This window comes from Sporothrix schenckii (genome assembly GCF_000961545.1).
Source record: "Sporothrix schenckii 1099-18 chromosome Unknown Cont38, whole genome shotgun sequence".
Taxonomy (NCBI): Eukaryota; Fungi; Ascomycota; class Sordariomycetes; order Ophiostomatales; family Ophiostomataceae; genus Sporothrix; species Sporothrix schenckii.
In genome coordinates this window covers 2,287,746-2,314,578 of record NW_015971139.1, presented here as the reverse complement: position 1 = coordinate 2,314,578, position 26,833 = coordinate 2,287,746, and the positions used below count along the sequence as shown (strand labels likewise).

Here is a 26,833-nt window from a genome sequence, read left to right as displayed (position 1 = left end):
TGGACAATGGCATAGCGATTCTCCTTTCCACGTGTCTACGCAGCATATACAAAAAAAAAAAAAAAAAAAAAAAAAAACAAAGTCGACTTTGCTGATATTTCAGCGCATAGATATAAAGGCAACTTCGTTGCCCGCGAGTCGTCGCTGGTAACTGTACGAGTCCAGAGCCAAGTATTCAGTCGTACTTTTTGTTCTGCCATCTCTGCCTTCCACCGTCCACAATGCCGTCGTCCATTCCCTATGACCCCAGCCTGGTGCTAGCGAACATTGTCACACCGGCAACCCTCACGATCGTCCAAGACATCTCCGTCGCCCAGGCCGATGTTGACTCGGCCGAAGAGGAGCTCAATGCGCTTCTGTCGACAAAGCGCAGCCTCGGTCCGTCGTGAGCCCCTTCTCCTTTCTCCCTTCTCCCTTATTTTGTTGTGCTTTATGCCGCAGCCTGCTGACACTCGCCGTCCCAGAAAGCACGCGGCTCGAGATTTCCAATCTGGGATTTGGCAAGGACGACATCGGCGCCATGGTTGGGCCGCTGGACGCCGCCATTGACGGCCTGCTCCCCGACATCAAGACGGCGGCGGTCAACTACGCCAACGCCAAGATCGAGGCGGAGAAGAAGATCCGGCCGCTGCGGGCCAAGCTGCACGCGGTGCACACGCAGGCTGAGAGCCCTGTGGACTACAACAAGACGCAGGTCAAGGCGATGCAGCTCGCGTCCGACTCGATGAACATGAACGTGCAGTTTTTCAGCGTCGACAAGAACGACCAGCACGGCACGGCGCACGCCAGCAACGTGGCAGCCTTTGTGTCGTCCTCGCTGGACATTTTCGGGAGCAAGTTCCAGCAGCAGGCCAGCGGCACGGCGCAGAGCCAGACGGCCAACCAGTACGCGCAGCACAAGATTGCGGGCACGCTCGTCATCTCGGCGTCGTGCACGCACAAGAACGCGTCGGTGCTGGCGCCGTGCATCCTCAACGTGGACAAGGGCATCCGCGCGTGGAACCGCATCTTTCCGGACGCGGCGGACCGCATCACGCCTACCAGCCTCAAGGGCATGAAGGCGCTCATCGACGGGCCGTCCGGCGACGCGGGCCAAGACAAGCACTTTTCGGTGCTCACGGGCATGACGTACGGGTCCAGCTTCGTCGGCATGGTGCACATTGTCAACACCAAGTCGGACGACGTTACGCACCGCCTGTCGTCCATGGTCGATTCGCTGCAGGAGCAGATGACGGCGGGCGCCTGGTTCGAGGACGCGTCGGGCGGCTTCGGCGTCAACGCGTCCTTTGGCGACGAGGTCAAGAGCCTGCTGAGCGCGCAGAACATAACCTCGCACGTGACCCTCATCTCCATGGGCATCATCCCCTCCATCAAGTCCAACAACATCGCCATGGGCGTCCGCGAGTTTGCCGACTTCGACCCCAAGTCCAGCATGGAGGCCCTCGCCAGCATCCAGAACGCCACCGCGGCCGGCCAGTCCACCATTGGCGAGGCCGCCGAGGCCGCGCGCCTCGGCCAGAAGATGCTGTCGCTCAAGTCCAGCGGCATCACGGCCTCGCTAGCGGCGCTCGGCGACATCGACAAGGCCGAGAACCAGGTCCTCGACATCAACTCGCTGATGACGGCGCTCGACGACTATGTGGCCAAGGTGGCCAGTGCCGAGTCGGGCGTCCCGCTCAACTACTATCTCACCGAGATCACAAAGAGCATGCTGGCCGAGATGTGGGTGGCCAAGTACTTTCCCAAGCAGAACACGCCGCAGAACGACGACACGGATCGGCCAGAGCCTGGCGAGTAAGGGACGATGGTCAATGGTGTCGACGATGGGAGGGAAGTGTATATGGTTGTGTGGACGAGTAGTGGAACCAGTGTAGGTTCTGGACTTGATTCGTGTCAATTCCAGCGTCACATGGGAACATATTTACCTGTGAAAAATAAAACCCTAATTTATGAAGATTTGTGTCATGGCACTACCAATGTACCTTTTCCATCCTTAGTTGACTGACGTCTGTGTAATGATAGATGTCGCTATGGTGTTTGATTCTGGTTAGACAAGCCACCCTCCTCATTCGGTGTTGTGATCATCCATATACCAGCCCGTATTCCGCCGCCCTCGACGCCAGTACCAACTTGGATCACTCGGCTTGCTTGCTTGGAGAACCGGCGAGTGTAACGCCCCGACCGAAGCGATAGTCGAACACACTCCCTTTGTCGTCTCGTTTGTTCGGCTGAGGAGCGGGCACTTCTTGCTCGGAGTCTTGTAGCTGAGTGTGTTTCATGTCCAAAGTGGTAAGTTTCTGGATCGACATTTGGAAGCTCTCGTCGCTTATCTGCCCACCGATGTTGCGAGACCGGCCGCTGAGATTGATTCGCCTGGCTGTCACGAGGTCTCCGACGGTCGAGACTGCGTAGTTGTAGGCATTATCCGCCAGTGTGATATCCTCGAAGATATTTCGTCGCTCGGTGACTGAGGCATTACCGGCACTCGAGACGATGTTTATGCACTGGTGGATGCTGTCCTTCGTTTCTCGTAGTCGGCTGAGCTCTGTCAGCGTGTCACTGGGCAGAGGAGCCGCAGACGCCTCAGACATCATAGCCGCCATCTGCTCCTCGATCTTGCTCTCATGACTGCGTAGCTGGGACACGAGGGTAGATATGGAGCCTTTCGTAGCGTCCAATCCAGACTTGATAAATTTGTGTGCGGAAGGCTTGTCAGAAAGATGGGGCGGCTCGTCGGGCACTGCTTCCAGGGTCTGGATCTGCGCGGAGAGCTGGGCAGCCATCCTGAGTCCCTGCTGTGTGTATTTCTTCTCATCTAACATCGCCTGCCATTCGTGGCTAGTCTGGCTGGAGCCCTGGACACCCTGACGAGACAGATCTTGGATTGCTTTTTCCAGCTTTTGCAGGCGCTCTCCCAGGTCTTCGTTCGCGTCTGAAATCAGGTCTTTATAATCCTCGAGTACTTGAGGAGTTATGGCGGCTACCTGACTGTAAGGGAGAAAATTAGTTAGAATGAAGAAGAGGGTAACGTAGATGCAATGAAACGCCAACGGGAGGGGTACATGCATATTCACACTAGCAAGGGCTATGTTTATCGTGGACTTATAGCCAGCTAGCATGTCCCTGAAGTCGGCGATGTCTCCTTGCAGATACTTCTGGTGGATCCAGTCTCGGCTGCTCGCGTGTGAGTCTGTGGAGTGTTTTGTGCACCGAGCAATAAGCTGCTCGTACTCATGGCAGGCCTTCCCGCAACGGAGTAGCGGACCTTTTAGAGCATCGAAGCCTATCTCTGCATGGTTCGTGATGGTCTCGAGCAGCGTCTGTAATACGCTCGATAAATCACCAACTTCTTCTTTTAGCGCACGTGCCTTTTTCTCTCTACTTTTGAAGTCGCGGACTGTGGTGTAGAGGTTGACACTGGCCGAAAGGGCAAACGTCACTAACGCAACGATACCAGATGATATGCTGAGAGGGTCTGCCATTTTTTAAAAGGCAAGCTCTATGAAGGGCAACTGTTTGAAGTTTGAAGTGGGGACAACTGGGTTATTGGGTGCGTAACGAATAATTCGTATGGTCCCTTTGCGAGGGCAGAGATGGTTGATTCTGTAGAATTGTCTGTCTGGTTTTATGATTTCCTGTTTCCTGACATATACGGGGGGACTTGGCCCAAAATCCCCACATTTCCTGGCACGGACGGACCGGACCTATCCAGTCACGTTAATCTGACAGCGCGGAATAGCTTTACTCCATTACCCCTCCTTCTATCATGAGGGGCGCCAATGCGTACTCTGGGAAGATCACGCGGCCGTTTCCATTTCCATAACGTGGTATGATCCTGGCAGAAGTTGGCAGCTGGCAGCTGTGTCGGATTCCGCGACGATGGTGTCCAAGCTGCAAACATGCACCCATAGTCGTGGACGTGCGCTACAACTGTTTCCATGTCTTTCGGGCGGGTGATAACCGCTTGGGACATGGAAGAGACGCAAGAGACGACAAGCGGATCGTCAACGAGGACGACCAGAACGATATCGTCCTCCTTGGTGAACTGTGGACACGTGGCGCCTGGCGCCGGCCGTGATCGAATGCGGCTCCGGTCCTCCTTGAGGACACTGGGCCGGCGTCGTTCGATGAGGTCGAGTCGGCACTGTTTGCTCGAAAGGTCGCTGTGACGGGGCTGTCCCGGTTGACGACTCTGCCGTCAGAGCGGACGTGTATCATCTATGCGCTATCGGTCGAGGTCTTGTTCTAGCGCTCAATCCGATGCCTTGGTGCCCGGGCGAAGCTGCAGCCAGACGATGCATTGTCCCGCACACACCCTCTGGAGGATATCGTCTTCTGGAAACGTGCGTATCCGACAATCTGACGGCGAGCTTTTGACTTTTGAAATTGTCGCGGGCTTGTCCTATTCTCCGAATGTGACTTGATTGACTAGGCATTGTCCAAATTGAGTGGCCGCATACGATGCACAAAAACAATCGTCAAACGACGTCGCGTTTGGCGTGGATTGTGGAAAATATATTCACGATCCTTGGTTTTTCAGATATACACGTCGAAAACAGGTTCGTTTTTCTGCTGTCTCTGACGTGTTTTGCTTCTTGTCATTATCGGCCCACGTCGACGAGCCCTAACAGCAGATTCCAAGAGAAATGGCCTTGTGCGGCTCGTATTGCCTTTAAAGCGTGACCGGTTTCTCATCTGGAATACACCTTCCCCCGTACCCGATGGCAGTAGGTCCTGTGGACTCATCTATACAGATCTGTTCCAGCGTGCCACACAACGTCAGCGTCACATTCCCAGCCAACCGTACGCCGTCGATATCAAACGCTGTTTTGACGTTCTTTTGCCTTGGCGGGAAAGTCTTTGAGGTGCATGTTCACAGGACCTCCAACGACGATGCGACAGCAACCTCTAGGCGCCTGGTCACTCGTGTTCGCCAATGTATGGTGTGGGTATTTGTGCGGATGTCGTACAGCGACCGCCTCGTTGTGATCTGGGCGTGTCGTAGCGAGATGGCGGGCAATAGGTCCCAGGAAGGGAAAACAATTAACCTTCCACGTGCTAGTTTCACATGAAGCTGGCCGGCGACTTGCTTGTTGGAAGCGGAATCAGAAACAGAGGCACGGCTCTGCTTTAGACCCACTATAAGAACGTGACTTTCGTGTACGGTGAACCGTGACAGAGACGAGAAATGGGAACCTCTATATTTTGCTGTACCCTGTCCCAGCCACTTCGGCCGCTAGCATAGGGTACCAAAATCAGGGCAATTCAGGAAAATAACAACTGTAGGTACATAGTACTTCGAATGGACAAACCGTCACTGCAGCGACTGTCAGAAGCGGCAGCCCGCGCCAGACAGAAGTGGCGACCACAACAGCGCTTTCTCGACTTTATTCTGTAGTTTGTAAAAGTGCGCAGAAAACTTACATTCTACAGTCTGGACTCCTATGTGCCGGATATGCCCAGCTGGTATTTTCTTGCTAATGGCATATGTGACGTAAGTCTATTTACAACAGTCTTTGCAAAGTGCAATGCCGGCTTTAGAAAATCATAAAACACTGACGAGCGTATCACGAGAATACGCGGCGTTTACTCTGACGTCGTACTCTTCTCTGTCACGTGCCAATGGTGAGAGGGTACTGAGGGTACTGTGATGCGCGAGTAGCGTCAACCTGATCCACCATTCCGTGCTCGACTTACACCATTTTGGTGCCCAATCAGGAAAGGACCCCACGCCAAGTGTGGCATCTCACTGACAAGGCGCAACCACAGAACACTCGCATCGCAATTCATCAACATCCTTGCACACACAAGGAAGCATGCTTTTGGCGCCCGTTTCCACTTGAACAGGGTCGGACACGTATGTTGCTGATCCTAGGAACCAGGAACCTGCATCGGCACTTGGTTCCTATCCTGGCAAATCTTCTCATCAGTGATCGTCCGAGACCGCCAAATAGATCGGCCATTGAGGTCACTTTGAAATAGAGCAACATAATGACGGAATCGAGCAGTTCGCGGCATTGAAAGGGCCGAAGGAAAGCTTGATAAAGCTCGACATACAGCGTCGACACACGGCGTCGACATACGGCGTTTAGATTCTCACTCTGTCCAGTACCTCATTCCACCCTGTCTTCGCATAGAACATCCTTCTTCCCCCCCTTCCATCCTTCCTCACCCCCACACTCCGAACAACATGGCCGACGCCACCACAACCCCCGCTGCCTCTGCCGGCCCCGGCGCCAAGAAGCAGATGATCCTCAATGCGTTCGTCATGAACACCCCGGGCCACCAGGCCGCCGGTCTGTGGCACCACCCGACCAACCGCACCGACGAGTACAACACGCTGGGCTTCTGGACCGACCTGGCCAAGCTGCTCGACGATGCCGGTTTCCACGCCATTTTCATTGCCGACACGCTGGGCGCCTACGACGTCTACCGCGGGCCGGGCAACTTCGTGCCCGCGCTCGCGTCCGGCGCCCAGTTCCCCGTCAGCGACCCGCTGTACCTCGTGCCCGCCCTGGCTGCCGCCACTAAGCACCTGATCATTGGCGTCACGGCGAGCGTCACGTACGAGCAGCCCTATGCGCTGGCCCGCCGCCTGTCGACGGTCGACCACTATGCCAACGGCCGCTTTGCGTGGAACATTGTCACCAGCTACCTGGACAGCGCAGCCAAGAACCACGGGCTCGACGAGCAGATCCCCCACGACGAGCGCTACGCGCGCGCGCACGAGTACCTCGAGGTGCTCTACAAGCTGTGGGAGGGCAGCTTCCGCGCGGACGCCGTGCTGGCCGACCGCACGACGGGCGTCTACATTGCCGACGACGCCGTGCAGAACATTGCGCACGAGGGCAAGTACTTCCGCGTGCCGGGGCCGCACTTTGTGGCGCCATCGCCGCAGCGCACGCCCTTTTTGTTCCAGGCCGGCACGTCCTCCGCCGGCAACGGCTTTGGCGGCAAGCACGGCGAGGCCATCTTCGTCAGCGCCCAGACGCCGCAGCTGCTGCGCCAGACGTCCGACAACATCCGCGCCGTGGCGGCCAAGGAGGGCCGCCACCCGGACCACATCAAGGTGATTGCCGGCGTGCACCTCATCGTGGGCAAGGACGACGCCGACGCCGCCGCCAAGGAGAAGGAGTTCCGGGCGTACTCCAACACCGAGGGCGCGCTGGCGCTCTTTGGCGGCTGGACCGGCGTCGACCTCAGCAAGTACGACGACGACCAGGACTTCCGGCTCGCCGGCGACAACCCGCGCATCCAGTCGCTGATTGCGCGGTGGTCGGCCACCGTGCCCGGCACCGACAACCAGCCGTGGACGAAGCGGGCCATTGTCGAGTTCCTGACCGTCGGCGGCCTCGGCATCAAGTTTGTCGGTGGGCCGCAGACCGTGGCCGATGCGCTCGAGCACTGGCTCGACGACGGCGGCATCGACGGGTTCAACCTGGCGCACGTCACGAACCCGGGCTCGTTTGAAGACATCATCGCCTACCTGCTGCCCGAACTGAGAAAACGGGGTCGGTTCCGCGGCGTCGACGAGCCGGTGCCGGGCACGTCGGCCCGCGAGGTGTTCTTGGGCAACACCGAGCACACGTCGCCCGTGTCGCCGGCACACCTGCCGCCGGACCACCCCGGCAGCAAGTACACGTGGCACAAAGGACAGCCCGCTCCCAAGTTGAACGAGATCAAGCCGTAGTATCATCGCGCAGTCACAGCCTAAATCAATGGTAGACAAGAGTCGTTGCAATGTAAAAACCAAAATTTTGAAACAAGAGTGAGTCATGATCATGGGTATCGAGCAATATGCAGTATGTAGCCACTTCTATTTTTGGGCTTTCCAGAATCCAAAAATGCGTTTCATGCGTTTCTCTACCAAAATGAAGCGCAAGCCGTCAAGTCGTACTGATGCCCACTTTACACTTCCGACTTCTTCTTCTTGCGCAGCCTGGTAATGTCCACCATCTCCAGAATCTCCTGCCACAGACCCGTAACCGGATCCGTCTCTTGCGCCTCATACGCCCTGATCGCCTCCGTCTCCCAGACCAGGTCCACCTCGTGCGGGCGGAGCCAGTGCGTGCGCTTGATCAGCTTCCAGCCGCAGAACAGGATCGGCGCGAGAATGACGAGCGTGTAGTAGGTGAAGAAGTTGTCCACGCTCCACGGGCGGAAAGCCGAGTAGCCGTAGAAAATCACCACGAAGGACATCCAGACAAAGCCAACGTAGGCACCGTACGGCTGGAACCAGCCAATGTAGGGCAGCCGCGAGCGGTCAAAGCCCTGGGCCTTCATCGCGCGGTAGAAGCAAATGTACGTCATCGTGATGACCACGTAGTTGATGATGCCGCCAGCCGTGATCAGGTTGACAAGCCACGTCAGCACGACGTTGGAGCCGCTGCTCACAGACAAAAACGACAACAGCGAGAAGCAGATGACAATGGCGAAGCAGAAGAGCGGGTTGCCGTTCCAGCACTTGGTCAGGACCCGCGGCGCGCGGCCCTCCAGGGCCAGGCCGTACAGACTGCGCGACGCACAATAGCAGTAGGTGTTGCCCGCCGAGAAGATGCTTGTGAACAAGAGGGCATTGACAACGTCAGGCAGGACGCGGATGCCGAGGTTGGTCATGGCGACGACGTAGGGCGATCCAGCGGCGGTACCGGAGCCGGCACCGGCCGACAGCAGCGGGTCGTTGTAGGCGACGACAATACCGACGCACAGCGAGCCCAAAATGAAGAAGGCGCCGAACCGCCAGAAGACCGTCTTAAAGGCCGTCTTGATGTAGACGCGCGGGTGCTTGGCCTCGGCAGCGGCCATGGAAATGTACTCGGGGCCGACGACCGTAAACGAGGCAGACCAGACAGCGGCCAGGAAGCCCTCGAAGCGGCCAATGTTGCCGTCGGACAAGTACGTGGCGAACGAGCCGGGATTCTTCCAGTAACGGAAGCCGTATGCATCGTGCTTGGGGTTGCCGCCGACCATGGTGATGAACGTGAAGAAGTAAAGGATGAAGATAAGAATCAGCTTGCCAATAGACAGCCAAAACTCTGCCTCACCGTAGGTTTTGACCGCAAAGATGTTGAGCAGACTACATTGTTAGCGCAAGTCGTAAAAAGAATAAATACGATGAAATAAGGTCGTGGGGCGAATTTTTTTTTTAAAAAAAAAAGGAAAAGGAAAAGAAATAAAACACTCACATGTAGGCGACGATAGCGGCGGCGCAAATGGCGGCCGGGGGGATATCGTCGCGCCAATAGGATAAAACCACCGATAGAGCCGAGATCTCAAACGGAATGAGCAGTGCTTCGTAGAGGAAAAAGTTCCAGCCGGCCATGAAGCCCCAGGCGTCGTCGACCCAGTGGCCCGCCAGACGGATGAAACCGCCGCTGACGGGCATGTACACGGTCATCTCGGCAATGCAGTTGTTCACCAGGCCCAGGATGCAGCTGTACATGGTATAGGCAATAAACAGACTGCCGGGGCCGCCGCGGATGAGACCGTTGCCGATGCTCAGGAACAGGGCCGTGCCAATGGAGCCGCCAATGGCCAGAAGCTGTATTTGGCGGTTCTTGAGGCGACGCTGCAGCTGGTTGCCGTGGTTCTCGACCAGGCGGTCGGCGGACGAGCCGCCCGACGAATTGCGGCGGATGTCGCCGACCGAGGGCGACGAGGGCCGGGGGCCGAGCTTCTCGTTGGTCTCCTTGCTGTCATTGAGGTCCGTTTCGCCGCCGCTGTTGCTGTAGACAGGCGCAATGACGTCGTTGTCGTTGGTCGGCACAGGGACCAGCCCGCCGTCGTCTTCGTACTTGGGAGGAGACATGGTTTTGAAGGTAAGAGGTAGAATGAGGGTGGTGAGGGTGAGGTGATTCAGGATGAGTGTGCTGTGACGAAGAATAAACAAGTCTGGTGGGGGAAGAAGCCTCTACGTTTCAAGGCTGTCGACGAGAGAAGCAGGACATGTGGACCAGTGCGTCGAAGTGGTGGATGTTGAACCTAAAAAGGGAATGAATGAAAACAAAAACAAGAGAAGGGAAGGAAAGACGACAGGAAAGAGAAGGAAAGGAGAAAAGAAGAAAGAAGGGGAAAAGAAGAAGGAACGAAGGAAACTCAAAAACGGAAAGGAAAGGGCAGATCCAAGATTAATACCAAAAGACGGAAAGAGCGACGCTCACAGAAACAGCCGTCCAAAGAAACGAGAGACAGCAGCGGCGCCGCCAGCGAGCAGAAGCGACAAAGAAGAGAGGCAAGGCCAAAGTGGAAGAAACGTCCAAAGAGGGTAAGAGCGAGCGGGAACGCACACGACCACCTGCCGCGACCGAGGATCTTGCCTCTTCGCAGTGCCTGTTTGAGATCACTGTTTTCATTCTTTCCTCTTCCGTGTAGCGCCATTTTGGCAGACGGCCCACTGTAGGAGACCGTTCAGTGCGCCGTAACCTACGGTGGTTGCGCCGCTGTAGGGTACGGTGGCCACCGTGGCGTAGACCGTAGCGTGCACCGTAGCGTGTACCGTAGCGTGAACCGCACCGCAGCCGTCCTTCACGGCGTACGCCGTCTTTGTCGTACCGCCCCAAGGCCACATTTCGCCCCCGGTCGTGCCTGCCTCCCATTGGTCGCAAGTACCCAGCCCTTGTTCCCTCCTACTCATCCGAGCCAATGGTGTTGCATTGGTCTTGCGCTTGCCAAGCCTTTAAAGTAAAAGACACCCCCATACTGGGCCTTGTATGTCGCACTAAAAGACAGAAGGCTAACTAGCTTTTCAGTTGACGTAGCGAGGCTCCAAGGCGGTATTCTGTACGAAGTAAAAACAACAAAAAAACAGGGAAGCGGGGCCATGTCCGCTGAAAGTGGTGTCAGTGGACCCCCCTGTGCTCCGGGCACCCATGCTCCATGCTTGCCCGCATATGCCAGCTGCGACCTACAGTTCCATGCAGCAGCTGCAGGTGTGTGCAGGCCTAGCAGGGGCCCGTGGGCGTAATGTTGGGAGTACAATCGCCGACGGATGCACAGCGGATTTCGAGGCATATCGAACAAGTCGCCGCCCGATGCTTCGGAGTGCCCTCGGGCACTGAACCGATGGGGCAGTTTGCTGCGAGTATGGGGAGGGTTGAGCCTTCTTCAGCACCAACGATTCCACATCCATCGCTTTCATAGTGCGTCACGTGAGGCTCGTGAGGCGATGTCGAAGACTTTTTGTGGTCTACTGTCAATATCGTACGATTCTGAAAGGCCCTGAGGCCCTAAAAGTCATTGACAGAAATTTCAGATGAAAAATAAGCGAAGAATAAAACAAAAATAAATAAAATGGAAAGACCTGCACAGGTCACTCCGAGAGGCTGAGCCATTCGCCCCAGCGGCGGACGGCGCTTTTGTGGTGGCTGTCAGTTGGACAGCTGTAGTTGGTTGCACCTTAACAAACCGGCGACAGGACCGCAGTAAAATAAATGGGTCACAAAGGACGCCGCGCCTACTAATGGTCTCTACCGTCTCCAAGGCCTAACGTCCTCTAATTTCACTCACTGACGCTGTCCACTTTTCTTCCTCGGCGTGGCCAAAATCCCCTGGAACCAGAAACGCGAAGGAGCAGTCTGGCAGGCTTTTGGTGAGATGGGATGCGAGTATGTTGTAGGTACCCCAGGGGCCTAAAAGTGTAGAGGTAGTGGAATACAGCGAACTTTTTGGTGGGAGGCAAGCCCACGCACTAAATCGTAAGCTGAAACAAAGGGAACAATTAAACACAAGAAACATCTCAGGAATCAATCGAAAAGTTGAAAAAGTGGAAATTTTGACAGAAAAGTCTTGCAGGTAAAGAAAACTCTGCACAACATACAACATACGAGTACAGAAATGAGGAATGCCGGAATGAAGCTCTTGTGTCTCATCCTGCGTCATCCGTCATGACTTTGTGTCTCTCCCCCACGCCTTCTTTGCCTCTTTCTGTCCTTCATCCTCGTTTTGCTCCTCTGCCCATGTGCTGTCGAATGAGACACTCAGCATTCCATCACAACACGTAATGGCAGTAACGAGGTTGCTCCGTATTTATTGTCGTATTGCTCTGTCCTTTCCATGCTGGTGGCAGACTGCCAAGAGGTGGGGCCCCGCTCAATGTCTTGGAAGTCGAGTTTTGCTCCTTTGTGGAAACAAGGTAAAAGTTTACAAGTACACAAGTATGGTTTTGTTCCTTTACTCTGTCATCTCGTTTCTGCTCCTGACTTGCGCAGATTTTGTTGTTGTATCCGCGACATGCGCTCGGCCTAACCGTAAGCGGGAGTCTACATCGTATCCTTTCAAGAGAATACGAAGGCTGGGGATGTCGCCTAAGTAAATCTCGCGGTTCCGCTCTCGACTTGTTCTCACAGGGAAATGGGACTTGGTCCAGGGGTCGCTGACTTTTAAATGTCGATGAATGTCGATCGGTACGGTGTCTTATCTCGTAGAATACGGAGCACATCTGTACGTTGGTGGGTGCGAGTACAATTGCCGCTCGTCGTATTTTATGTTTCTATCCCGTCTCTACTTCGTAGTGTTTTTGATGTCTATCCAGCTGACGATATCCTGCGACAACCGGCTATCGCGGAGAGCCTTAACAAGATTTGTATCTTACTTCTTTGCAGACGTTGTCAACGCGCGCGATATCTTATCGTCTTTGTGGTTCGCAGTGTCTCGGTGCCAGGTCGGTCCACTTGGTTGTCTTCGTGTGCTGCAGCGTTTCTGGGTCAGGGTTTTTCGACCCATGCACATCCTGGAGGTAAAAGTGGAGGATATCCTTGTACGGGGTGTGGGATGACCCATGTCAGATTCAGCGCCAAAGCGCGAGAGCGCGGATTTCGTACTCCGAGGGAAATACTGCTATGCAAGATGCGCCCGTCCCTTTGACATTCTCCGAAGTCAAACTCGTTCTAGATGTTACCCAACAGTCTTTGAACGGTGTATGCGTCTATCTACACACAGGACGGTGCACGACCTGGATGCCCTCCCTGATTCTCCGCCGGGAGTGTAAACCGAAAAAATGGCAATGCGCCATCCAAATGCCACTCCCTGCCACACCATCGCTGCAATACATTTTGGCTGCAGCTCAACAATAACAGCTCAACCATAACCCAATGGGGAAAGTGGAAGTGAATGGCAAAACCTAGGTCGAAAAATGTTAAAATCTGAGAAGTAGCGGGTTAAGGAACTGAAAATCTCACAAAGGGGGGAACGGGACCAAAGTAAAAGCCTCGGAGTGACGTCATAAGGGACGCCTCCCGGGGTGATGGCGTGGAAAATGGGTCACAATGGGTTGCACAAGGGGCGCCATTGGTAGCATTGGCACACCAAAACGAGGTGCGTAGTAACGAAACAAATAAGTTTAATTCGTCCGAGGTCTGAGAGGACAATAGAATTTGGCTCCGGCCACTACCTGTCTCCCGGTCAATACCAAGTGGAGGAAAATTCAAAAGCGACGGAGGTGGAGGGATGTGGAGAGATGCGGGTACTGGTGTGGAAAGGTGGATACGGTGCCAGGGGCGTTGAATGCAATGCGTATTCTGTATTTTGGCAGATGCAAACATCAGCTGATCAGGACATCGACCACCCACGTCCTCCACTCGCGCGTTCTACCCCTGGCCGATGACGACAACAGGACTCGTAGAAAATTCAAAAGAGACCCAGAGTCACCAGTACCACCTGAGCCATGAGCCAGGCCAGAAGCTTGGCCCGTAAACCCAAACCCACCCGTTGCATGACGGGTATGCTGACCGCAAGTGTGAATGTGCACGCAAATCATCATGTGCAGCCTCTTCTCTGCATCCAAATGCATCTCTGCGTGTACCTGACACGTACAGAGCACTCTGCCGAATATCAGAATAGTAAAATATTAAGCAGCTAAAAACTAGTTTTCTCTCCCCCAACCACTCTCTCAAGTCGGAGACGTTGTTGATCCCCTGAGAAGACGCTGTGCATGTTCCATATATTGTGTAAATATGTCTAGACCGGGTTGGATCGACGGGCGTCCCAGGGACAGACATTTCAAGGGAACATGGGCAGCTCAGGGACGGCCCGTGAAAAAATACGACGGGCCATACATATCTGCAAATAGAAATTCAGGACAATGGAGAACACGGAGACTGGTGACTGGGGACTCGGGACTGGGGACTGCTGGCTGCAGACCACGTCATACTACTCAGCCAAAGACACAAAGATCTACAACGATGGACCCTGAACGCAGATTTAGGTTTCTGGTCTATTGTTCCCGACGGCCATTCTTGACGATGCACAATGTCCTCCACTGATGCACAGCTTTTACGCAGATCCAGCAGAGTCTGTAGTGACAACCCGAAGAAGGGTGCCACGTCCAAGCACTTGCTTTCAAATATTTGCGTTCGACGCATATAATCGTCCCCGGCTATCATGATATTGCCAGATGCATGCCCCTTTACAAACCCATGACGAGAGCTGAGCCGCAAATGACTAGTCCCGCCAAAAGGTCTTCACGGCCCGGGCAGATCGGATGTGCACGATACGTGTTCCTACTGTCGACCTGTTATTTTTACTACGTACGGAGCTCATGCTTACTTTTGACTTAGTTCCATAGGCATCTTTCTGTGTGAACTATATATGACCCTGCTGCACAATCACTCGTACGTCTCACCCCAAGAGAACTGGGCACCAATTAGTTCCATCACCAAGATGCACACAATCGACTGGCGAGGGCATCATCAGTACGCCCATCACAAATGCAGTTGGCGATAACTGCTCTCTTGTCGGTTCCCAAGTTAGCCACAGACGGAAGACCGATTAGTGTAGGCCACACGATTCACTCCCGGCAACTTAAACATTGGTGTGCGGCCAATTGCTTCCATTGTGAGACGATGATGAACCATCACGTCGGTATTGGTGCCTCCGGTGTGGTGCCTATATTAATCTGCACGAAGAATTCTCTATAGCGCTTTAAATTTGTTCAGCATGCAATATTCAAAGCTACGGGGCCTAAACCATCATACGGTTCACCAAGACGATTCCAGCTCGTGGTGAGGCATAGAAAGGAAGCACAGCACCGAATATATGAATCATTGACAGTCGACAATGACAGCAATTGTCAAATATAAATGGAGCATAGCACGTTCGCATGATGCAGGTTCTACTACTTGACGGCCAAATAAATCCATCCCCGATATTGCACAGACATCCAAAGTTATGTCGACATTTATATGCAAAGGCACGTACAGCAATGCTATTCAAAGACTATGGCATGAGACAGACAAATAAACAAAAACATGGCAAGTATGAGTGAGGCCAGGTTTCTGCATCCAACCTTTATGGACTATCAATAACCTGCACGAACAAAACAGAATGCCACTTTGAGCATCCTCTTTTTACGATGTCGATCCGAGATAATGACGACAACGACAAATTCAACCTGTCCTTTCCACCCTCTCCCGATACCCGCGGAAACATACACGCACCGTTGTAAGACCTGCTTCAACCCTTGCTTATCGACAGTGCATCTACTTCTTTGCCGCAGCGGCCGCCGCCGCCTTCTTGTCCGTTTCCAGCAGGGCCTGGATGCCCGGCCGGCTGGTGACGCGGCCCCACCACGCCCGCACTGCCGGCCGGTCGGCCATGACGTGATCCCCGTATCCGGCGGCAAACAGGCGCGTCACCAGCGGAATGTAGTAAATGTCGACAAGCGTGAACGTGGTCCCCGCCATGTACTCCTGCTTCTGCAACAGCGTCTCGGCGACGTCAAAGTAGGCGAGGACGGCCTTGAGGGAGGCCGCCACGACAGCCTCGTCTGCCGGCAGGCCCATGAACCGCTTGGCCACCGTTTCAAAGTTAATGCGGCCCGCGGGCTCGGCGAAATACTGCATTTCGACGGACTGGGCCTGGTCAAAGAGCGCCGTGGCCGGCAGGTCCGTGGCCGCAGGCAGCAGCGGAAAGTTGTACTTGTGCGCCAGGAACTTGCAGATGGCGCGGCTTTCGTAGAGGACAAAGTCACTGTCCGGGAACGCAACGGCCGGCACTTTGCCCCATGGGTGGCGCTGCACGTGGTCCCGCGACTTCTGCTCACCCGTCGCGAGGTTCAGCAGGACAGTGTCGTAGTCGGTGAAGCCGGCGTCGGCGAGGGTCAGACGAACACGGTCGGTATTACTCGACCCGCGGGCGCCGTACAAAGTGAACTGGGGCATTGTGGACGAGGTGGAGAATGTTGTGCTGCGCAAAGGGGATGAGAAAACGTGAGATCTGGTGAGATTGGAATGTTCGAGAAAACTCGGCCGAAATCGAACCCTGGACAGTAAAATTATGGACATAAATCTTTGTTTTGAAATGCAAACGTAAGAATTTTTTTGTTTTGTTCTGCTTTTTTCAAAAGACAAGTAATTATTGCGAAAGATACAATCTAGAGAACACACATTTGCAATTCACCGTCAACTTAAATACCAAAGACAATCTACCATCTACAGTCGCGAATAACTTCATCTTGCCGTCCTCGGTCGTCGGCGTCGCTGTCGGGCATCGAAAGCATCGAAAGCATCTCGGCAGACGGAGGATTGAACGAGCTCCGAAGATGGCGAAGCTCCGACAAGAAAAAAAGTGGAGACGTAATGCGCAAACGACGAGAACGAAGGGAAGTGATTCGCCCGTTCGCTCCTTCTCCCAAGTATGGTTTAGCGCTGTTGCCTGCTTTCCCGCTGCAGCGTCAATGCCGACGTAAGCACGGCAGGTGCGATCGCCGTGTGATTCAGCTTGCTTTACTCAGCACTCAAACATTCACGCTCCCGCGCTTTCGTCCCTTGCAGATCCAACACCCGAAGACTCTACGACTCGTCCCGCGCAGGGCCTTGTCTTGAATGATTTGGTAATACAGCCCCAGCCACATTGACGCGAGGCCGGCAAGCGACGACCCGATTGACCTCTGATTCGCCGGCTCGGAATTGTTTCTGCATTTCGACCCCCTTTTGCACCATGGAGACTGTCATGGAATTCGCTCCAAAGACGGCCGGCCAGTCTCGTGCCTCGCGCCGCAAGGTCAAGACGGGCTGTGCTACGTGCCGGTAGGTAACACACCTGCTTACGCTGGCTGATGCATCGCTTGGATGCTTAGATGACTGATCCCCCCCGCAGAACGCGCAAAGTCAAGTGCGACGAGGGCCGGCCTGCGTGCCAAAAGTGTGTGTCGACAGGGCGCACTTGTGATGGGTATGCCTCGCCGTTTCGCGCCTGGGCCGGCGAGCACCAGAGCAACCCCCCAAAGGGGATGGCGCAGACGGCGCCTGCACTCACGGTCAAGGCACCGATCGCTCTGACGGTGTCTGACGGTCCATCGGGCGGCACCTCGGACGACATCTCGCCGGACCTGGACACGACGGCTTCGGAGATAACTGCCGCCGACATTGATGCCCTGCAGCGCTGCTTCTCCACTAAGACGCTCTTCCCCACCGTCACGCTCTCCTGCGACGACGAGGCCCGGCAGATCCTGCAGGCGAGCAAGACCGACCCCGCGGTGCGGCACGCCGTGTCGTCGCTGCGGGCCTTGCGCGCGGACTTGGAGGCGGCAGCACAGGCATCCTCGGAGAGGGCGGGCGCCGCACAGTCCACACTGCTAGCCCAAGCTACCTCGGCGTACGCGGTGGCCCCAGGCACCACGCCCAGCCGCGACTACGGATTGCAGCAGTATTGCTTGGCCCTGGGCGGGCTGGCCTCACATCTGTCTTTGTCATCCGCACGCTTGGGCCCAACACCTAGCGTCCGCTCGGCGCTGCTCTGCTGCCAAATCTTTATTAGCATCGAGCAGATGCGCGGAGACCTTGCCGCCATGGCACAGCACATTGTACAAGGCTTGCGCATTGTGTATGAGCACCAGCATCCAAACGCCGCCCACGCTCGTCCCCCTGCCTGTAAAGACGACGACGACGCCCATGACCTCCCGGCGCTGGATGTCTTTGTGATCAAACTGTTTGCGGCGCCGTGCAAATTCGCCGACATTACATTTGAAACGCCCTCAAGTCCCGGCACGACACCGTCGTCGGCCAGCACGGACGGCAGCGAGAGCGGTGGCTCCGCCAGCAGCTGGCGACTGCGTCCGCTGGCCCCCGACCTGAGCACGGAGCTGATTCGCCTCGCCCTGGAGTCGCTCTCGTTCCTGGAGGACGTCAGGGCGGGGGCACCCATCTCTAGTCTTTCGTCAAAGAAAGAGTATCTGCTGCGATCCCTCGCGACGTGGCACGCCAGACTGCAGCGTGAGCAACTCACCACGGCCCATGCAGAACTGCTGTCGATCCTCTTCTTGCGGTTCTTCCACCAGACGGTACGAGTGGTCATTCTCAGTGTATCGAGGGACGTCCCGGATGGCGCAGGCCTCGGATATACAGAAGGCAGTCGCTCGGAGATACTCGATGACGAGTTCAGGCAATTACAAAGCATTGCCAGCATCGTCGGCGAACGTGTGCGGTCTGATGGGCGTCAAGGCGGTGATTGGTAAAACAAAATTTCCCAGAACGGCGGCGGATTTAGCGTGGCCGAAACACGCTTTCCCCTTTTTGGACAGTTGAGCGAACGGGCCAATCGGAGGCCAGGGCTGGCCCGTCCCTTACACATGCACAACTTTGCGCATGGGACGTGCTTTGTGCCAGGCACCAGAACGCCAACGCCGACGATTGACGGTAACAACGGTGTCGTGAGGAATACCTTTTTTTTCGCACTTATAAGTATGGGACGGTGTCTTCCCACGAAAGAATAAGGAAAGCCGACAATTGTCTTCTCTCTCTTGACGTCAACAAAAGACACAACCCTCGCGACCAACACAACTTTGTCCTTTTCACACACAGACACACCATCTACCTTATCACTATGCATTTTCTTCTCCTCGGTTCCACGGGCCGCACTGGCCAGCTCGTCGTCAACGAGCTGCTGGCCCAGGGCCACACGGCCGTCTCGCTTGTCCGCAGCCCAGACAAGCTGAAGGCCCGCAAGGGCCTTACGATTGTCAAGGGCTCCACCCTCAACCGGGACGACATCGAAAAGGCCGTCACCGCCACGTCGACACCCCTGGATGGCTGCATCTTCACCCTCGGCAGCATCCGCACCTCGGACAGCCCCTTTGCCGCGCCGGTGTCGCCGCCCCGCTTCATGGCCGACTCGGCCGCCAATGCTGTGTCTGTGCTGGCGAACCACAATGTCAGCCGCATCGTCATCCAGTCCACGGCCGGCGTCGGTGACTCATGGGCCGGGTTCCCCACGTTCCTCAAGATGTTCATGGGCTGGACCAATGTGAAGTACACGCTGGCCGACCACAACCTGCTGGACGCCGAGCTTCCCAAGACGGCGGCGCAGTACACGCTGGTGCGGCCCATGCGCATCGTCTTTGACACGCGCAAGGAGACGCAGTTGGAGGTGCTGCCCAGCAACGGCGGCGGCAAACTGGGCGTGTCGAACGCTGCGCACTTGTTGAGCGTGGCCAAGTTCCTGGTCAAGGTGGCCGTCGAGGGACGGTATGTGCGCGAGACGATCCTCGTGCGTGACAAATAAGCGGTGATTGTTAGGGGAAAGCTGGGGGAGAGTTTGGGGGAGTGAATGTGAGGATGGTTAATATATTGTTTGGTGTTTTCTGACCGACGATCTCGCGTTTATTCGTCCGGTGTTTTTTTTTTTTGTTCGTTTTGGTTGCAATGGGCGACGTTTTGTTGTCTGGGATGCATCGTTACTTAGACTCTTACTTTTTCTCAAGTTGAACCCTAATTTTATTTCCTATTTTTCATAACACATTTAAGGATCTGACTTGCATTTTTGGTGTCGCAATGGCACTCAAAAGGATGACCCGAATGTTGCGGTTTGGTAAATCAGACCAGCTAAATCTACGTGTATCACCTAAGGAGCCATCAAATTGACTAGCAGTCAGGTACCATTAGCCCGGCTTACTTTAACTTTTGTTGACAAAAAGCAAGAATACGCAAAGCTCAAAACCTTATTGAGTGGAGACAAAATGAGGCTTGGACGTTTTTTGCCCGTACCACGCAATTTCCCGTCGCTCAGACACTCTGGGCGCTGTCTTCCCCTAGCGCTCCTTGTTTGATGAATGAAGGTTGGCTCGATTTGGCCCGAGCCACGACACCTCGTCGAATCCGAGAACCCGAGCTGGGATGCGAGATGCGGACCCGGTACGGTGGGACGCAAACCGAATCGGCTGCATCTAGCGTGGCGGGCCATAAAGTTGGGAAACCATTAAAGACTCAATAGACGTGAATAGCGAACAGGAACTCGTGGCGGGTTTGGAAGTGGCCGCGAGCAAAAACACAAGAACCTGCATGGCCTTGGTTGGAACACTCCGGGTCTCAGTCTGATGCTAGATTGATTCGGCGGCGAGTATCGACAATGTTGTTTGACTTCGAAACTGGAGCCAGGCCTCCCATCACCAGGCAGCCGTATAACAAACCGTCCCCAATCTACCGTCCAGATATGCCCCTGAATTAGTCAGGAACCACCCAATCAGTCAGACCAGTATACGCGTGACGCCTAACCGATCTCCACATGCGATGAATCCAAGAGCGAAATTGAAACTGGAATAAAAATAGAACAGGCCGAGAAACGAACCAAGACCAGGAAAGGGGCACGCAAAAATAAACTTTCAAGACGGGATTGAAAAATGGAGAGACGTGAAACTACGTTCGGAGAGTTCCGTACCCCGTATCGGGCGTATTCTATACGGCAGACCCAATGCCGTCGACTACAGGCTTTGACATGGTGGGCTCTAGGCGCTGTTACGGCCGAGCACGTTTTGAAGTTTTGCATTGGCGCCGGCCGTTGATTGTCTCTTGTTGTCATCGTGATGAATCTGGCCTGGAATATATAAACAATGGCCGCCATCTTTTCTCCATGTAGGTTTGGTGTCTGTTGCCTGGTCTCGTCTCGGCTGTGAATTGTCGGAACGCATCGATTTCTTCGCCCGAACTCTGTCGTTGAACGGCTTCCCTTCGACTCGATCTCTTTTTGTCATCCGCGTTCATTGTCCTCGCAATGGCGTCCAACTCCACCGACGGAGTGCACAACTTTGTGCTTTACAACTACAACCCGAGCAAAGCAGCAGCCTTCCTTTTTCTGATCTTGTTTGGCATCGCCACCATCGCTCATGTCTTTCTCATGGTCCGGCACCGCACGTGGTACTTTGTGCCGTTTGTCATCGGTCTAATTTGTGCGTTCTATCTACCGTTGTCGTCTTGTTACCGTTGGCCTCCTACTAATCCCCCGCCGCAGTCGAAGCCGTCGGCTATGTTGGCCGTGCCCTGTCGGCCGGCGAGACGCCCAACTGGACCACCGGCCCCTACATCCTGCAGAGCCTGACCCTCCTCCTCGGCCCCACCCTCCTCGCCGCGTCCATCTACATGACGCTGGGCCGCCTCGTCCGCTTCCTGCAGGCCGAACAGTACTCGCCCATCCGCACGACCTGGCTCACCAAGATTTTCGTGACCGGCGACGTCCTCTCCTTCCTCACACAGGGCGGCGGCGGCGGCATCATCGCCCAGGCCAAGACAGCCGACAAAGTCAGCCTCGGCGAAAACGTCATTCTCGGCGGTCTTATTCTCCAGATTCTGTTCTTCGGCGTCTTCATGGCGGTCACCGTCGTCGTGCACCGCCGCATTGCCGGCTTCGCCACGCGGCGACCGACGTTCTTTTACGTCTTGTACGGCGTCTCGGTCATGATCATGGTGCGGTCCATTTTCCGCGTCGCCGAGTACGCGGGCGGATCCGACGGCGCGCTGCAAAAGTCCGAGGTGTACATTTACGTCTTTGACGCCACGCTGATGCTCGTCGTGGCCATCCTGTTCGGCGTCTACCACCCGAGCAAGGTGATGGACCCGCGCTCCGTCGAGAGGAACAAGTCGACGCCGCTGTATGGGAGCAGTAGCTACCCGCTGCGGGACAGGACCGAGTCGATGGCGGCGTAGGCGGTGTGTCGGCGCAACTCTGCCAAACAAAAGGAGGATTGGCTAGAAGATTGGGTTTGGGTTGATGGTAGATACCGGACAGCGTACAGCAGACGGAAGGTTGTAGAATTTTTGTCGTCTTGCATCGTTTTTATTTTGTCCTATTTATGCGCCCACGGGTCATCAGTGAGCTTCTTGTTGGTTTTGTTCGTTTTCTTTCTTAGCTTGCGGTTGTCGAAATTTACGTTTGTCGAATTCCACATACTCGTTCACATGGACTCATTTCGACGGACGCGAATTACTGCATAAATGCAATAGACTAACTTGAAATTACGGGGCGCTTTGATTGTAAGCTAAAGTGACAAACGAACTACGTGCAGTTTCCTATTTGGAACAAAGGGCGGAAAGGGAAAGGTGTATCATCAAAGCACAGATGGGGAAAGAGCGTTCACGGTTTAGGTCGCACGTGATGTCACTCTCCGCACCAGACCTCATCGCGTCATCTCAAGGCGTCAGGGGCCAAAAACAAACAACAGTCAACATTGACGACTCGTTTTCAACCGGGACAATGCCGGCAAATCCACACCCTACATGGACAGCACAAGGACGACGCGACGGCAGACACGCACCCGCACGCGTACGGGATGCATGACCTGCCGGGCCCGCAAGATCAAGTGTGACGAGACGGCGACGACTTGCCGCAATTGCACAAGGGCACAACTCGACTGCTTGCGGCCGGACAGGACCAATGCCAGTCTGCATCAGACGGAGAGGGTGCAGTTGGCGGACCGCGCGGTCAGCGCGCACGACGGCGACCGCTTCACACAAGCCGGCCTTCAACGGCGACGCGCAAAACGGTCGTGCAATGCTTGCCGACGAACGAAGAAGCGCTGTGGCGGCGAGCGGCCGCAATGCATGCGATGCACCGACAAGGACGTGTGCTGTGTCTACGACGAGCCGGGGGAGATTCTTGCCCTCTCGCAAACGACGGCATCGCCGATCTCACCCTTGCCCTCGGTAGACCTCCTCGCAGACAAAGTGCTTGTGCACCGTCTCTGCGACGCCTTTTTCAACGAAGTCGCCCCTCTACGGTGCTTTGGTTTCTTGCACCGGCACACCTTTCTACAGGAGGTGGACGCGACGGACCACCCACGAGACGATCCTCTGCTGCTAGCCGTCTGTGCTCTGGCGACCAAGACGATTGCCATGAAGGAGTACGATCTGTGGGACGTCGGCAGCGGATGGGCCCGCGAGGCCCAGGCATCCGTCGTGGCGGCACTCGACGACATGAGCGTCCGCCGGCTTATGTGCCTGGTGCTGCTGTACGAGCACGCCGCGCGCACGGGCGAGACGCGCCAGTGTTTTCAGCTGTCGGCCCTGGCGTCGCGCATGACACAGGCGCTGAGTCTGAATCTGGAGCATGACGAAGACGTGCTCGACACGTCGCAGATGTCGGCCGTGTCCCGCGAGTCCCGCCGCCGACTAATGTGGGCGTGCTATCTGCTGGACACGATGCTGGCGTGCGGACTGCGGGACTTGCAGGTGCTGGAGACGGCGAGCCTGCGGATCCAGCTGCCGTGTGACGAGCGGCATTTTGTCTACAAGGTGGCTGTGCACACGGCCATGGTGGACACGACGTTTGCCCCCAGACGGAGCAGCCGGAAAGGGCCCCTGCTGTCCACCAACCAGGGCATCGACGCCTTCTCGGTACGCCTCTACCTCATCCGCGACCACGTCCTGCAGTACATCAATAGCGACACCGACAAGGACGACCCGTGGCGGCTGGTGGCGCTGATTGCCGATTTGGAGGCGTGGAAGGACGCGCTGACGCCCGAGCTGCAGTTTACGTCGGATGTCCTCGCCGTGCGGAAAGACGAGGGCCGGCTGGCGGCGCTGGTGTCGCTGCACGTCCTGTACCACCAAGTCAACTGCCTGCTGTACCGGTGCACGATTCCGAGCATGCTCTTCCCGGCCCGCACGCAGACCGGCCTCTCCGTCAAGGCGTCGCCCGATTTCTTGGCCGAAAGCCGCAAGGGCTGGTTCGGGCACGCGTGCGCCATGAGCGCCATCTTCGAAGTGTCCCTGCAGCACCAGCCGCTGTCGATGACGGACCCGGCGGTGGCGCCGTCGGCGTACAATGCCATCATCATCAAGTGGCTGTACCTGACCAACTTTGTCAGCACAGGGGACGAGAAGCAGCACCAGCTGAATGCCATACTGCCGCTCGTCGACATCGACCTCCAGTTCCTGCAAGCACTGGCCAGCTACCACCCGTCGGTCGGCACGATTGCGAGCGTCGCCGCGCGGCTAGTCGACGAGGCAAAACGAAGGATTGCTGCCAATCCGGTCGTCCGTCTCTCCGAAACCGGCATCCCCGACCAGATCCACAGCGCGACGTCCATTTCGCCCGACGTCCGCATGAACCAGCTGTCGACATTTGCCCGCATGCGCAAGACGATTCCAGACGTACACGCGCCAGACCGGGGCACGCCGACAACCTCGCCGGGCCTGAGTACATATAGCTCGCCACAGTCCGACTGGGCCGGCGAAGAGCGACTCTGGATGTGGAGTGAATGAGACGAACCAGACGCAATATATTCATTTTTCTACCTCTGTACTTTCACTATCTACCGTCTACCTGCTTCGCACTACGCACTCTTGTACAATGCTGTCACGCCATCCCGGCTGCCCGGGTTGTCGACGTCAAAGTCCCAGCGGTCGGGCATCTTCATACCGGCATCGATGTGGTTGTAGACGACGCGCGTCGAAATGCCGTCGCGGAAGTACCACGGATCCTCCGTGGCAAGCTGCCACTTTTCGAGGCGCCGGCGGCAGTCCAAAAGAATCTCCTTGTGGGCTTCGTCGTTGGCCAAATTGTGCACCTCGTCCGGGTCCGCCTCGAGGTCGAACAGCTCTTCCGGGCCGCGCCGGATGTAGTTGGCAATCGTGCGCTGGCCGATCTTGGCCGCCTCGGCATTGCGCATGCCCTCCCACGAGACGGCCCCGTACAAGTCTCCGGGGAAGGGGAAATCGAGCTGCCAGGCCACGTTGCGGTGGTACTTGTACCGGCGGGTGCGCAGGTAGCGCGTCGGGTAGTAGGCAGTGAGCTCGTGGAACGTGTGGGAGCCGAAGACGTGGTCCCAGCCGGGGAGAGCAGCAGACTCGCCCAGAATCGGCAAAAAGGACCGGCCCTGTCGTTTGCTGCCACCGCCACCGCCGCCATGGGCGTTCAGCTCCGGATGACCCGCCCAGTCCAAGAACGTCGGGAGAATGTCGACAAAAGACACCATGTTGGGATTGACGACGCCCGGCGTGCCACCCGGCGCGCGCACGATGAGGGGGAGGTGCACACCCGCGTCGTACAGCGTGCTCTTGGAGTTGACAAACGGCGGGCCATTGTCGCTCGTGAACAGGACGAGCGTGTCGTTGTCCAACCCGGCGGCCTCGAGCTCGCCTAGCAGCAGGGCCACGCCCTGGTCCATGCGCCAGACGGCGCTGTAGTACTCGGCCAGTTCCTGGCGGACTTCGGGGACGTCGGATAGAAAGGAGGGCACGGTGACGGACGCGGGGTCGTACGCCAGGTGGCTGACACGCCGGTAGTCCTCCGAGTTGCCGAACCCGCCGCGCGTGTGGTCGCGGTGCGGGTCGATGTAGCCGACCGTCAGAAAGAAGGGCTTCTTGTCGGCATCTGCATTGACGCTGGCAAAGAACGCCTTGGCGCGCTCGGCCGTCCACGCCACGTCCCGCGTCGCGCTCTCCTCGCGCCAGTGCCACGGGTAGACCGTGTCCGGGCCGACGTGCACCTTGTTGATGATGCCCGTGGTGTAGCCCAGGTCGTTGAACAGCTTGGGCGAGCTCTCGACGTGGTCAAACGTGGTGAAGTAGTGCAGCCCGTTGAACCCGCGCAGCAGCCCGATCTGGCCGTTCTCGTGCGTGTGCAGCCCCGTCTGGATCACCGACCGGCTGCCGCTGCACGACGCGGTGCTGGCAAAGGCCATGTCAAAATAGGTGCCCTGGGCGGCGAGCTTGTCGAGGTTGGGCGTCTTGACACAGGACTCGCCGCAGACGCCCAAGTTGCGGCCGAGATCGTCGGCGATGATGAGGAGGATGTTTTTCATGATGGGCAGACGTGGTCGGTTTGGTTTACTGTCCGAGAGGGGTGATTGAAGTGAAGCTATCGAGGAAATGATATGGGGACGAGAAAAGGAAGTTGCAGCTCCCAATAAACATCACTGTCAACGACAGACACAATATATAACTGCAACGGCAGATACTGCTCACACAGTCTGAGAGACCGATGCAGGCAACAAATCGTGTCAGACGACGTCGGGATCTTCATCGACCCGTGCAAGTTGGAGTAAATGACTCCATATTGCGCGAGTTGGGGAAAGGAACCAGGGATATTAACAGCATCTGTTGGCAGCCTGTCGAGGGACGGCAGACTACCACGAGAAGACCGCTTGAACCAGACAGCTACAACTTTGCCGATCACTGTCGGAGCGAGACCCGCAGTGCCATTGACACCAACACAACAAAAGCGGACCAAACGCGAAGCGACATCCGCCACTTTGACACTAAGGAGACTAACAAGTGGAGATGGTGTTGGTTTGGGCGACATCGACGTCCGATGCGGAATAGTGCGCTGTCAGAGTGGGTGTGGAGATTGGGTTTTCCACGCAACAAAAATCCGGGGAAGGCAACGGCAAGTCACTGGCACGACCACGTTCTCGACTTACGCTGGCGAGACATCTGGTGATGACATGGATCCTGGGGATTTGGGGATTTCGACATTCGTCCTGTCATTGACACCATCGACCCGGCGAGACGACCGTCGACATTGGCACGAGTATATGAGGACCTCGCGTCCGCCGCCGACACGACTCTTTCCAGCCGACTGCTCAACTCTCCCGCACATCTGCACATCTGCTCATCTTCACGTCCCTCAT

At 56.1% G+C, this 26,833-nt stretch overlaps 11 protein-coding genes across 11 annotated transcripts; 6 read left to right on the top strand and 5 right to left on the bottom strand.

The window, feature by feature from the left end:
* Positions 1-221: 221 nt before the first annotated feature.
* Positions 222-1,798, top strand: SPSK_06224 (uncharacterized protein; the record flags this gene model as incomplete). The annotated part of the gene is made up of 2 exons (XM_016732931.1): positions 222-385; positions 442-1,798. 2 exons carry the CDS (start codon positions 222-224, stop codon positions 1,796-1,798), a joined length of 1,521 nt encoding a protein of 506 aa, XP_016592455.1.
* Positions 1,799-2,135: 337 nt separating this feature from the next.
* Positions 2,136-3,482, bottom strand: SPSK_06303 (uncharacterized protein; the record flags this gene model as incomplete). The annotated part of the gene is made up of 2 exons (XM_016733009.1): positions 2,136-2,984; positions 3,075-3,482. 2 exons carry the CDS (start codon positions 3,480-3,482, stop codon positions 2,136-2,138), a joined length of 1,257 nt encoding a protein of 418 aa, XP_016592454.1.
* Positions 3,483-6,190: 2,708 nt separating this feature from the next.
* On the top strand, positions 6,191-7,690 carry SPSK_06255 (xenobiotic compound monooxygenase, DszA family; the record flags this gene model as incomplete). Its single annotated transcript, XM_016732961.1, has 1 exon — positions 6,191-7,690. The coding sequence occupies one exon, from the start codon at positions 6,191-6,193 to the stop codon at positions 7,688-7,690; it is 1,500 nt and encodes a 499-aa protein (XP_016592453.1).
* A 218-nt stretch (positions 7,691-7,908) lies between these two features.
* Positions 7,909-9,808, bottom strand: SPSK_06100 (general amino acid permease AGP2; the record flags this gene model as incomplete). Its single annotated transcript, XM_016732807.1, has 2 exons — positions 7,909-9,076; positions 9,186-9,808. The coding sequence occupies 2 exons, from the start codon at positions 9,806-9,808 to the stop codon at positions 7,909-7,911; spliced, it is 1,791 nt and encodes a 596-aa protein (XP_016592452.1).
* Positions 9,809-10,348: 540 nt separating this feature from the next.
* On the bottom strand, positions 10,349-10,567 carry SPSK_06816 (uncharacterized protein; the record flags this gene model as incomplete). Its single annotated transcript, XM_016733508.1, has 1 exon — positions 10,349-10,567. The coding sequence occupies one exon, from the start codon at positions 10,565-10,567 to the stop codon at positions 10,349-10,351; it is 219 nt and encodes a 72-aa protein (XP_016592451.1).
* A 4,906-nt stretch (positions 10,568-15,473) lies between these two features.
* SPSK_06613 (glutathione S-transferase) lies at positions 15,474-16,154 on the bottom strand (the record flags this gene model as incomplete). Its single annotated transcript, XM_016733315.1, has 1 exon — positions 15,474-16,154. One exon carries the CDS (start codon positions 16,152-16,154, stop codon positions 15,474-15,476), a length of 681 nt encoding a protein of 226 aa, XP_016592450.1.
* Positions 16,155-16,932: 778 nt separating this feature from the next.
* Positions 16,933-18,448, top strand: SPSK_06250 (uncharacterized protein; the record flags this gene model as incomplete). Its single annotated transcript, XM_016732956.1, has 2 exons — positions 16,933-17,021; positions 17,092-18,448. The coding sequence occupies 2 exons, from the start codon at positions 16,933-16,935 to the stop codon at positions 18,446-18,448; spliced, it is 1,446 nt and encodes a 481-aa protein (XP_016592449.1).
* A 368-nt stretch (positions 18,449-18,816) lies between these two features.
* On the top strand, positions 18,817-19,494 carry SPSK_06614 (TrkA-N domain dehydrogenase; the record flags this gene model as incomplete). Its single annotated transcript, XM_016733316.1, has 1 exon — positions 18,817-19,494. The coding sequence occupies one exon, from the start codon at positions 18,817-18,819 to the stop codon at positions 19,492-19,494; it is 678 nt and encodes a 225-aa protein (XP_016592448.1).
* Positions 19,495-20,979: 1,485 nt separating this feature from the next.
* Positions 20,980-21,908, top strand: SPSK_06497 (uncharacterized protein; the record flags this gene model as incomplete). Its single annotated transcript, XM_016733202.1, has 2 exons — positions 20,980-21,154; positions 21,217-21,908. 2 exons carry the CDS (start codon positions 20,980-20,982, stop codon positions 21,906-21,908), a joined length of 867 nt encoding a protein of 288 aa, XP_016592447.1.
* Positions 21,909-22,478: 570 nt separating this feature from the next.
* Positions 22,479-24,464, top strand: SPSK_06064 (uncharacterized protein; the record flags this gene model as incomplete). Its single annotated transcript, XM_016732772.1, has 1 exon — positions 22,479-24,464. The coding sequence occupies one exon, from the start codon at positions 22,479-22,481 to the stop codon at positions 24,462-24,464; it is 1,986 nt and encodes a 661-aa protein (XP_016592446.1).
* A 71-nt stretch (positions 24,465-24,535) lies between these two features.
* Positions 24,536-26,005, bottom strand: SPSK_06264 (N-sulfoglucosamine sulfohydrolase; the record flags this gene model as incomplete). The annotated part of the gene is made up of 1 exon (XM_016732970.1): positions 24,536-26,005. The coding sequence occupies one exon, from the start codon at positions 26,003-26,005 to the stop codon at positions 24,536-24,538; it is 1,470 nt and encodes a 489-aa protein (XP_016592445.1).
* Between the last annotated feature and the right edge of the window lie 828 nt (positions 26,006-26,833).